Consider the following 12,160-nt stretch of genomic DNA (forward strand, 5'->3'; position numbering starts at 1 on the left):
TAAATGTTTTACATAACAGAATTCTCTCTTTATGACCATGTTATTTTGGAAATCTTGTTGTCTTGCTTTAATCTCAATTTTCAAAGTCGTGCTGGAAGAACTCTTCAAATGAAGACTATAAAAGACTATATTCACATTTTAATAGTCTTATTAACAAGAGGAAACTAGAAACAAATAGTAACAAAACGTAATTTTTACGTTTATTCTCAGTAATCACGAGGAGGGAAATTAAACAATGGCAATTATGAAGAAGTGCAATTTTGAAATTTAGCCAGGGCATAAACTTCTAACAAGGAACAAATCAGTCATGGAAAAGCAAACCAAATAAAACTGGGCATCACTCCTTCAAGATGACTAGTATCATTTGGCTTCTTGAAGTGGAAAATTAAAAATCAGGATATGAAAGATGTGAGGTCTGCAAGGGGGAATCCCATGGAGGCAACAAGGTTTTGATAGTGGGTGGGACAGATATCCAACAAACCTCCCTAGTTTAGAGTAGGGATAATGATGGCCTCTCTTTGATTTGTAAAATGCTTTGGGAACACGAAGTTAAGCTCTCCCTTCTTTCAGCCTTATTGCTGCCCCTTTGTAGAAATTTTAGAGCTGCCTCTGGGAACATTCTCTCCCCGAAGGACTCCCAAATCTCAAAGGCTAAGAGAAGCAGGTAGAGATCCCCAAAGCAGAATGCTTATTATGACTGGGATCCACCCTGGTGATACAAAGTGCAAAGAGCCCTCAGCTTGGGCACAGAATGGGGGTGGGGAGAGAAGCTCCAGCTCTGACTTTGCTGAAACCTGAGGAGTCAGGAGCCATAATAGGAACAAGCATTTGGTTTGGCAGACTCAAACTGCTGGGGAATAGATTGTTGATCCAGAAGGCTGATTGGGAACTCCATCAAACAATTAGCTTGGTCTAGTTTTGAAGCATTAGATGCGGTTTCTTGAACTTGGCTCTTTGATTCTTATAGTACTTGGAGGGGGTGTGCTAAGGTGCTTCAATGCCGCATACATCTACCCACAGGACAATTTACATTTTAACAATCAAGTAATGCTAAATCTGTCGCTGAAACACTGAAATTCATGTGTCTAACAAGTTAAGGTAAAATTTGTGTGATCATCTCTAAATGTTTAATATAGTCCAACAAGCATTTCCTAACACCGTGCTTTGGAGGACAGCAGTGGTGGCATATCATTTAGAAATAAAATTTGGGGTTGGAATTCATTTAGTGGAAAAAATTCTGGCCTAGCTATAGTTCTGTCACTATCAATAGATACAAACTGGGGCTCCTTTCTGAAGTTCCTTCCCTTGAATAATACAAACATAAGACTACTACTATTACTGTTGTTACTAATTCTTAGCAACCGCTAATTATTAGTTATTCATCAATTATTATTTACTATTATGTTGTTGTTGTTACAGGAATAAAATAGACAGCTATGTGAAAATGCTTGACAGTGTGCTTGCTTCCCTTATATATGTTAAAGAGACTGTAGCTGATTGGTTGATTGGTTGATACATTGATCGAGAGTTTTAGTAGATACTCAAAGCAGTGATTTGAGGTTGAGATTGGTGCACAGTTGTTTTGCAGAAAATAAGAACGGCCTGTTCTTTTGCCTGTTTTATTCTGCTAACCAACTTTAATAGCTTCCCCAATATGCCTAACTTGCTATTTTGTGCTAAGAACAGAATGCACTGCTACCATAGACATTGGAACTTGGCCTCTTTAAATGGCTCTGATGGTTCATATTGCCTGTGGAATTTTTTATTATTGGCTTTTCAAAGTTCTCTTTCAGCAGCTTGCTGAGTTACACATTTCTCTTGTATTTGTACCAAGAAGTAGGTACAAACTTTCCTTCTTGTATTTTCCTGCTTACACGTGGGCATGATTGGGACACAGTGGGATTAGATGGAGGAAATCTAGAGAGAAGAAATGGGTCTCAGATCTTATGTATAACCATATTGTGTTCAGGTCATTTCAAATCCTTCTTGGTACATGGGATGATAAAACAAAGCAAGGACATGCAACACTTATCATTAAAATAGTGCATGTAAGTTATTGTTATAACATTCAATAATAATAGTCACCACTTATTGAGATTATTGAGACTAGATCTCAAGTCTTCTGATTCCCTAACGTGGTCCTCAGTGCTTTGAAGATTTCATTTTCTGTAATGTTCACAACATCCTTACTTTATAGATAAGGAAACCAAGGCTTAAGAGAGTTGGGGTGACTTTTCCCCCAAAATAAATTATTTTAATTTACTCACATACACCTAGTAAGTAACAGACCCAGAACTGAAACCAGATCTGTCTGTCTTCAAAACATATTCACTATACCATATTTAATCTTTAAGAAAGCTTATAAAGTACACATAGTACTTTCCAGCTACAATACATATCATATCTTTGGAGATCTAAATTTAATGTTCAGCATGTGTATTATTCTTAAAATCTAACTTCTTTTTTTCCCCTCTTCGTATTTATTGATTCTTATTTTCTCATGACCTCCTTATGGGTCATGAGAAAATATTACTTTAATTCTTAATGCTATTTTATTAGCTTATTTTAATTAATCATTTAATTTTAAGGATTTTTAATTTTATTTGTTACCTCAATTTATTTTAATTCTTACCTTTTGCACATTTAACGTTTTACAGTTGAGACCCACATCATAGGAATTGCTACTACTCCCACTCCCTATTTCTTAAAAACATTTTTTCTATTTGCTCATAGCTTCTCTGGGTTTGGGATCTTGCCCTTCCCCTGCCCCCACCCATTGGGTCTATAAAAGCAATGATTTACAAACTTTTGTATTGCATGGGAGTGTTTGAAAATATAATTCTTTATTCTCTTGCTCTGGCAGGAATCTGATGTTAGACTATTGACAAGTCTTTCAGTCTCATGAAGTCATGATCACATATGACTGAACCTTCACTGTTTCTCAATTATGTTTACCTGTAAAAGAAGACTCATAACCTCTTCCATTTTCATTTACATGTAACACACACACACACACACACACACACACACACACAGTGCTTGGAACCTTTCATAAAAGTGGTAGAGATTCATGATTCCTTATTGAAAACCCTTGGACCAAAAGTTTTCCAGAATTGAAAATTTATATATACTATCCCCAGCAGACTCCATTGGAAGCACTTCATAATAAAATGCACTATACTTCTGCAGCAAAGTGAGTAAATAGTCACCATAATTTAGATAATAATGCACATCAGTAGTCTTAAGTTGAAGTTAGAAAATTTTTCACTTTTTAGAGCTTTTTTGGATTTTTGATGTGCAGATACAGAAGTGTGTATGTGTGTGTGTGTGTGTGTGTGTGTGTGTGTGTGTGTGTTTTAATGTTTATTTATTTTTGAGAGAGACAGAGACAGAGTGTGAGCAGGGGAGGGGCAGAGAGAAAGGGAGACAGAATCCGGAACAGGCTCCAGGCTCTGAGCTGTCAGCACAGAGCCCGACGCGGGGCTTGAACCCACAAATTGTGAGATCATGACTTGAGCCGAAGTCAGACGCTTAACCAACTGAGCCACCCAGGCACCCAGGAGTGTGGTTTTTATTAGCAGTATTCAACTTAAAATCACAAATTTTTAATTCAAACCAAGTATAGTGGAACACGATAGCCTGCCTTACCTATGTTGGCTTTCTGAAATGTCTCTAGTATCCACTTGGACCAATGGGACTCGAGTAAATCTCTTATTGTCGTCGATTGGGATTTTGCCTTCCATTCCCCTGTAATAATCTTGAAGGAATCTCTTTGTATCTTCGAAACGGTTCAATTCTGCCTTTAATAGCAAAATGACTGTCAATACCCAAGAATGAGCAAGCTGATCTGTACATATTTCCCATCTAAGTTCTGTAAGCACTATTTTAAAATATTTCAGTTGAAATCAATTTTCTGGAAATTAAGAAAGAGAATTAGCTATAAGTGTATATCTAAAATGTCATAAAAATTAAAGATAACTGGTGACTTTGTGCTCTCTGTACTCATTGAGTATAATTCCACTTAAGAAGATGGCATTTCTATGCCTCTTGATATTGTGACAAAAGATTACAGTATGTATGATGCCTGAAGTAGTGTATATTATGCATTATTTTGACATTAAGAATTCCTGTGTCCTGTATATTCAACCAACCGATACATTAACAAATATGTGAATGTCTTCTACCAGAGGTAACAAATTAGTTGATTTGAGAGATATCAAAAATAGGATAAATACATACACAGATGCAGATACAAAAACAAAAAATTGAAGTACAAAATAAGAGACTAGGTTTTGGTCCTCTAGGACTAGGAAACATAGTTGTGGAGAAATGACATGGGAAGGCAAAGTGGTAACAGATAGTTCTCTCTTCACAGTTTCTGTTCTTGCTCAATAGGTGTAGAATATAAGATCATTCCTCCATGCTCACAGCAAAACCCATCTGTTGACTTTGCCAGTACTGCCTTGAGCAAAATGGAGAACACAGAGGAGTTGGTGATAAGTCGAGCATCAGTTATTCACAAGGGACTCCTGGCCAGCCAAGCCATTTCCCTTTGCAGTAATGAGGAAATGCATGTATAGTGAGTGCCAAACACACAAATGTAGACCATGAGTTTTTCAGCCCATTCTCCCATTAGGTCTCAGAGAAGTTGGCATGTTCACACTGATCTTTGGTAGTATAAACATGACATCCAGACTTTGCTTTGATTAGTAGGGCTACTTAAACCAGTACCTGAGGGCCTAAAGATCTTCTGCAGAAGTATTCCATGATACATAGTTAATTATAGAAAGCATCTTTTCCAAAAAGAACAAAAGTGACCTAGTGTTCAAAGCCCTTAGCTGAACCTAACCCAAGGATACTCATGAATATTTGTCAAGCAATTAATGTTGCCATTTATTTCTTAAAACATTAAGACATAGTCTTGTACTGACTGCCACATTCACAGTTTAGAATAAATAAAGGCTTTCACACTGTAGTCTACAACAGAAGACAAAACCAGTTTCAATAGATTTGTTTTTGATACAAAAAAGGGTAAGCCAAAGTGCTCCTGAAAGGTGTCTTGCACATTATTAAACTTTTCCAGGCAAATGACCAAAACAGGAAGATGTTCACTTGGTTAAACTGAGTCTATATTATAAAACAAAATTGCCATTCATATATTGTTTTAAATTATCGAGCATGTTTTAAATATTTGGATTTTAAATATAAACGTACATTGAACTTTTCGAACTAGTATTTTGAAATTATTAAGAAAACTAAATATTTTTCTTTTCTTGCATAGCAACCAAATTAAGTTTTAAAATATTCATATATGGACAAATCTCACAGTGTGATAATAAGTGTTTGCATTTGTCGTGCTGAGACACAGAATCCTAGTTTTGAAGAGAATGTTAGAAAATCATCTAGCACAGCATTTTCTAAAATTTATTGTGTAGAAAACTTGTCCTGTAGACTGTTAATGAGTACCCTGCCGGAGATAAAAACAAACAAAAACTTTACAATGTCGAATAGTTTCAGAAATGCTGGGTTGACTTATCAAAAAGTTTCTTTATGGCAGGCCATCATGGTGTCCTAATATGTCAATATACTTGTCCATCTCCCAGGGGAGAGGGAAGTGTAGAGTATTTTGTACTTCCCAATCTCATTTGATTGCTGAGTCCTTTTTCTGTGAACCATTGTGTAAAACTAGTGTTCCATGGAACCCACTTTGGGAAATGCTCATCTAGCTGTTTGTTACTCAGTACTGCAGGCCCTTGAAGACTTCACAAGGATTCTTTCCCCTAGCCCTCCATAAACATGTGCAAACTTCTGCTTATGAGTTTCTTTGTCCAGCGGCTCAGTTGCTTCCAAAGTCTGTTATTTGACAGACAGTTCTAATCGTTAGGTTCTTTCTTCATTTATCAAACTGACATCCACTTCCTGAGAATTCCATCTTTGGTTTTTATAAGAATCCTATTGATCCAGTGCAGAATGAGTTTCCTTGCTATTCCATGTAGCAGGCCTTCAACTATCTGAGCAGTGTTGATGATACAACGGTGATTAGGAGCACTGGTTTGGGAGTTAGGCTTCCTCAGTCCCAATCCCTGCTCTCTCACTTACTGATTGTGTGCCATCGGGCAAATCATTCCACTTATGTCTGCCTCAGTTTCCTCATCTGTCAAATGAGGATTATAACAGAAGTTACAGCATAGGGTTGTTGGGAAGGTTTCACGTAACCTATGTGAAAGTCCATAGAGCAGTGCTTGGCACGTATGGAGGAAAGAGTAAGGAATTAATAAATAGCAGCTTTTATTTAGTGTCCTTTCCTTTATCTTCTTTCCTCCTAGTTCACTTTAGAAGTGGATTTGGCTTCTCAGGACGAGATCCTTAAATCTAGGTATTGCTGAGAGGTAAGTCATGCCATTCCCACAAGAGGCAGTACTGCTGAGACTAATGAGAAATGATTCACAAAGATTCTCTATTCGCTTTGCCACTGGATTTCAGTTATTTCCACCACAAGCTTCTGATGCACCGTTCTAACAGCCAGTCTCTGCTTGCCTAAACTGGTGCTTAAGGAATGCTACCTGAGGTGGCATAGGCTGCCTGGGTGGATCAGGCTGCTTAGGTGGCTCATTGTAATCCTTTATACAACTCATGCCTGGATCCCAGAGCTTATAGTCAGTGAGGCTGCTCCTGCACCTCAGGTTTCTGCTGACTTTTCAGGCCTCCTGTAGTCCAAGCTGCCCATGCATCATGGGCTTGTCCCTCTGAAGGTTGGAAGTATCAGCATTCGCAGTCATTAATTCAATGAGCATGTATTAAACACCTAGTGTGTGCTAGCTCAGACTGTCAGCTAAATATTCTCCTCTCCTATAATATCTTCTCATGTAAGTCAGTCAGTTGAAGATTAAAAATGTATCCTTTTCCATTCTCTACCGTCACTGCTATTCTCTTAGGAAACAGTACTTAGGTAGACACAACTTGACCAAGACAACCTTCCTATGCCCCTCAGCTTGGCTACACTGTACAGTCTTCTTCCTAAGTCTTGACTCCTGACATCCCTTTTCTTATTTACTCTAGAAAACTTATTGTAAATCTTTGCTCTGTCCATTTGAGGTATAAATCTTTTCAAAAGCTTCTTGCCAGTTTTAGAACTTAAAACTGTCTTTACTAAGTATCTGGGCACCATCCCTTTGAAATGTTAGGCATCAAGGAAGATAGCGCCTCTCTCTGCCAGTTCTTCTGGGAGTGGAGGAGCCTTGTTCCCAGTGGTAAAAGTACCTTCTGTAGTGAAGGTAGGAGAAAGCTTACTCTTCCTTTAGGCAAGGCCAATCAGCAAGTACAGATGGGTTCTGTACTAAGGACTACACTCCAGCTCTCCAACTCTCTCTAGCTCTTCCTCTTGGCAATGCTGGGTATCCAGACTTGGTGTGTTCTCTCTCCTATTGTTGGCAATAGTCTTGGAAAAAGAGCAAAGCCTAACTTCTTGTCTGGTGCAATATTTTTATTTAACATGCTTCAAATATAAGTTAATGAGGTTGTTCTGGTGAATGGTATTTTTTTTTTTTCAATCCTGACATAAAACTTTTTTCTGGAATCGAATGCCTGCTGACGTTGACTTAGCCCATGCTCTCTGGCAGGGCTGCTTTCCTGGGCTTCTGCTGGCCACTCTGGGTGTGGTAACAACCAGTATAGACACTACCTCTCCTGCCACTCTCCACTGTTTTAAGCTGGTCAGTGGTTGCTTTGGATGCTCCCAGTTCTGGTGCTTGTTTGGCCCAGGGCCCAAATGATTTATTTCAGCTAACTTCTTTGGCAAGTTGGAGCTCAGGCTAGGCAGAGTGCTGTGAGTAAAGTGAGCCTGAATGGGCCCCTCATGCTTCCAAAGGAACTGTAAAGGAAGGGACAGGACATAGCTGGGAAGGCGAAGAGTCTGTGTCGTTGACAGCCGCACTTACCTGCATCAGTGAGAAGAAATGGTTCATCGTGATTCCGATGGTGTCCTGCAACCAGCTCTCGTTAATGATATCCTGACGCTCCTGATCTGCCTCTTCCTTCCGGGCATCACAGATGTCCCACAGGCGGTCTCGTAAATCCTGAGCAGAAAGAGACATCGCTGTTATGGTTTAGGATCACGGCTCAAATCACCTCAGTGTAATAAAACTGGAATCCTTTGCCTGTCTTAAAAATATCTCCAAAGAAGATTGGACCTAATGCACTCATGTATTTTATTTCTTCATTCAACAACTTTTTATTTTGCTTCTACCCTATGCCAGGCCTTTCCTTTGTAAGGCCAGCTCACCAAATCATATGCCCACATCAAGCACAAACCCACTACAATTCACTTTAGTCATGGGTGGCTATGTGTTATGTAGTATTCTAATCCTTTCACAGGAAATTTTCTTAGTTGAAAAAGTCCTTTCAGGGAATTTGGGGGGAAATGACGAATTGTCGGTGGAAGAAATATGCAGCCATATTTAATCCAAGGGCACGGGCTCATTCGTTAATCATGAGTGCGGCATGTCATTCACCAAGAACTGCTGTCTGAGCTTAATAGGATTGTTCAAATCTAAGCTTTTCACTAAAGAGCTAGCAGCAAAATAACTAACTAACTAAATAACTAAATAAATAAATAAATAAAAATAAAAAAAATCTTTGCAAGATCCCAGGTCTGCCATTGATGTAAAAAAACTAACACTATTTACTATGCACTGAGGTCTTTCTACGTGTGTTAGAGTGTCAGAATATGTCACTGTACTTATACCAACTCATTTAATGCCTCGCAACAATCTGAGGTACTATTACTGTCTTCATTTTGCAGATGAGTCACAGAGAGGTTATTTTCCTAATGTCACACAGTGAGTAAGTGGTAGATCCAAGACATGAGCCTGTGGTGCTGGGTAATACACACCTGTATTTCAGGTCTCAGTTACTTTGTCTGAAACTTACTTTTTGGATGTGCAATATAGAATAAATTAGTTTATGTATATAAAGCACTTAGCATAGTATTTAGCATACAATAATTCCTCAGTTAATAAAAACTAATATAATCTTATAAGAATATAATATTCATAGCAATAAAATCTGTTTAATAAAATATACCATTAATGAAATATGTACAGTCAATTAAAATGTGACAGTTTTCATACTAATAATTTATTGAACATTAGTCTGTGTTGGGCGTTGTGTTAAGTGCTTCACATTGATTACTCTGCTAATCCCAACAATAACCAGGAAGTAAATTCCGGTGAGTAAATGGATGCCCAGAGAGGTTAAGTCACTTGGCTCTGGCTTCAATGTGGTAGAGTCAGGAATCTTAATGCAATCGGTTTGATTCCAGTGCCCCCAGTAGGTTTTATTTCTGTGATACTATGTCACTGAAACAATTAACATATTGGTTTGTTACCTCCAGGGAACTGCATATAAAATGAAAATATCACAGCCATTTTTGAAGCCATATTCTAAGTATTAGAACAATGCACCATTATCTTAGAGCTGATCTTGGTATCTCCATGGTCTTTCCACAGATACTCTGTCAGACATTCAGTGAGTACAGGCTTGTGTCTACCAAGCATTTGTACATTTATGAGAGCTAGAAGAGTTCCCTTTTTCTCCTGCCTCACTGTGAAGACTTGGCAAGTACTAGTGTCTGTGTGGCTCAGATTTCTGATGGCAGAGTGAGGACAACGCAATAGGAGAACCTCTCCAATAACTTCTCAGAATTGGAATGAAACAAGCCAAGAACAAAGACAGTTACCAAGCATAGAGATGGTCTGGGCTACCCAGAGGCATGGCTGGTTTTCACGTTTTGTTTGGAAAGAATTAGGGAATTATTAAATATCCCTTAATAATCATAGGTGTGTTGTATTTAAGAAAAGCTCATGGCTATTAATTGTGAAGGTTATGCAGACAAAAATCATTAAAAATGAACACTTTTACAAAATTGCTATGAATTTGACTCTGATACGCCTTGGCGATGGCCAACTTTTGTTGAATTTAATGGGAGTTCTTTGTACTTCTTGCATTTTGATGTCTGTGTCCTTCCTCAGATTAGGTAAGTTTTCAGCTATAATTTGCTCAAATAAACCTTCTGCCCATTTTTCTCTCTTCATCTTCTGGGACTCTTATACGAGTGTTATTCTGTTTTAAGAAGTCACTGAGTTCCCTAAGTCTACCTTTCTTTTCAGCTTCATTATTTTCCATAATTTTATCCTCTGTATCACTAAGTTGTTCCTCTCTTTGTCCATCCTCAGTCTTGGCATCCACCCATTCACGTTTCCATCTCAGTTACAGCATTTTTAATTTGGGCCCAACTAGATTTTAACTCTTTTATCTCTGAAGAAAGGGATTCTCTAGCGTCTTCCATGTTTTTTTTTTCAAGCCCAGATAGAATTCTTATAATTGTTGTTTTAAATTCTAGTTCAGACACCTTACTTATATCTGTATTGATTAACTCTCTGGCTGTCATTTCTTCCTGTTCTTTCTTTTGGGGTGAATTCCTCTGTCTTGTCATTTCGGAGGAAAAAATAATAAAAACTAATAAATTACAAAAATAAAGGAAACCAGGTCCTTTGGTCGGTTTGGGTTATGTTTTAGTCTGCTTGTTAAGAGAAGCTGCCATGTTCTCTCCTTCGAATTATGCAGATTGTCCTCTTAATCCTCAGATTGATGTCCTAGGTGTTCAAAATGATTTGATGTTGATCTGGCGGTGTTCGAGGGCTGAGACAACCCCAGGGTTCCCCTACCACTCTGCCATCCTAGCTCCTCCTCCTTTTACAAAAGTTTGAAAGGTTTCTGTCGGGTCAAAGACCAAATTCAACTTATATGGTGCTTATTAGAGTCTCACATAAAACAAAATGACACAAAAAGGTGCAAAGTCAAAACTTAGATGAGACAGGGGCGCCTGGGTGGCGCAGTCGGTTGAGTGTCCGACTTCAGCCAGGTCACGATCTCGCGGTCCGTGAGTTCGAGCCCCGCGTCAGGCTCTGGGCTGATGGCTCAGAGCCTGGAGCCTGTTTCCGATTCTGTGTCTCCCTCTCTCTCTGCCCCTCCCCCGTTCATGCTCTGTCTCTCTCTGTCCCAAAAATAAATAAAAAACGTTAAAAAAAAAAATTAAAAAAAAAACTTAGATGAGACAAATACAAATAAGAAATAAAACAAGGTTCACAGTATTATTATCGGATACAGTAGAATTCAGTACAAAAGTAGTTGTTTGGAGGCAACGATGGTTATTTTACACTATAGAGAGTGTAGGAGACCATGAAGAGATAAGTTATCATGTTTCTTCACATCAAATATCACTATGTCAGAGAAACCGTTTAATGAACGCTTCATGGTCTGGGGAGTCTGGCAGCGTGGGTTCAGATTCCAACTGTGAGGCTTACTATCTCTTTACCATATTTCTTCATCCATAAAATGTGACTATTACTCGTTCCCACCCCAGAGGGTTGTCCCGAGGGTGAAACAAGACAGTGCCAGCACATACACATGTTCAGTTTACTGATTACTGGCGCTACATTAAAACCTATAGAGCAAAAGATATAGCAAGGAAAATGGATAGAAACGTAACCATGACAGGGGTTTTTAACCCACTTTCATTCGTTTTTGCAAGATTATGTAGGTACAGAAATGTTTAAAAAAAAGAATACAGTAATTGTTTCAATCAGAATACTTATGATGCTTTAAAAAGGGCCCATCCTAGACCTGACTTAGGACATAGGGTCTGAAGCAAAGGCGGGATTATTTTTTTAAACTTTACAAGTTTCTCTACAATATACTACTGCTAAGAATCCACTGCTAAAAAGCATTCTAATGACATTAGCAATGTTAACTGGGCCAAAACTTTGAGTCTTCTAAATAGAGACTAGATGTTGTTTTCTAGTGCCTATGAAATATAAACAGAAATTTTTCACATTTCAGACAACTGAAAAATTATGACAAATTTGAAATATTTTTAAAATTAATTAAAATCAAAATTCTATAAAATTAATTAAAATCAAAATTCTAAATACCTAAGTCTCTGATCACAATGCAACAGAATTGAAGTAGGGGACAAAGTTTAAAGTAATAACAACATTTGTCACCTGGAAATGAAACAAAGCATTTTTAAGAATAATTATGTGGCCAATGAAAATATCAATACTGCAATTAGACACTATTTGGTAATTAATTATATTTGAAA

The 12,160-nt window shown here is 38.0% G+C and overlaps 1 protein-coding gene across 1 annotated transcript in view; it reads right to left on the reverse strand.

Annotated features, from left to right (window-relative positions):
• LOC122494681 (sperm flagellar protein 2-like) overlaps positions 1-12,160 on the reverse strand; it is a 189,668-nt gene that overhangs the window by 65,660 nt on the left and 111,848 nt on the right. The window contains exons 24-25 of the mRNA XM_043600038.1: positions 7,938-8,075; positions 3,649-3,800 (exon numbers count right to left, since the gene is read on the reverse strand). Coding sequence (XP_043455973.1) covers positions 3,649-3,800; positions 7,938-8,075 — 290 coding nt within the window. The remainder of the gene's footprint in view (positions 1-3,648; positions 3,801-7,937; positions 8,076-12,160) is intronic.

Source organism: Prionailurus bengalensis, chromosome A1 (genome assembly GCF_016509475.1).
Source record: "Prionailurus bengalensis isolate Pbe53 chromosome A1, Fcat_Pben_1.1_paternal_pri, whole genome shotgun sequence".
Taxonomy (NCBI): Eukaryota; Metazoa; Chordata; class Mammalia; order Carnivora; family Felidae; genus Prionailurus; species Prionailurus bengalensis.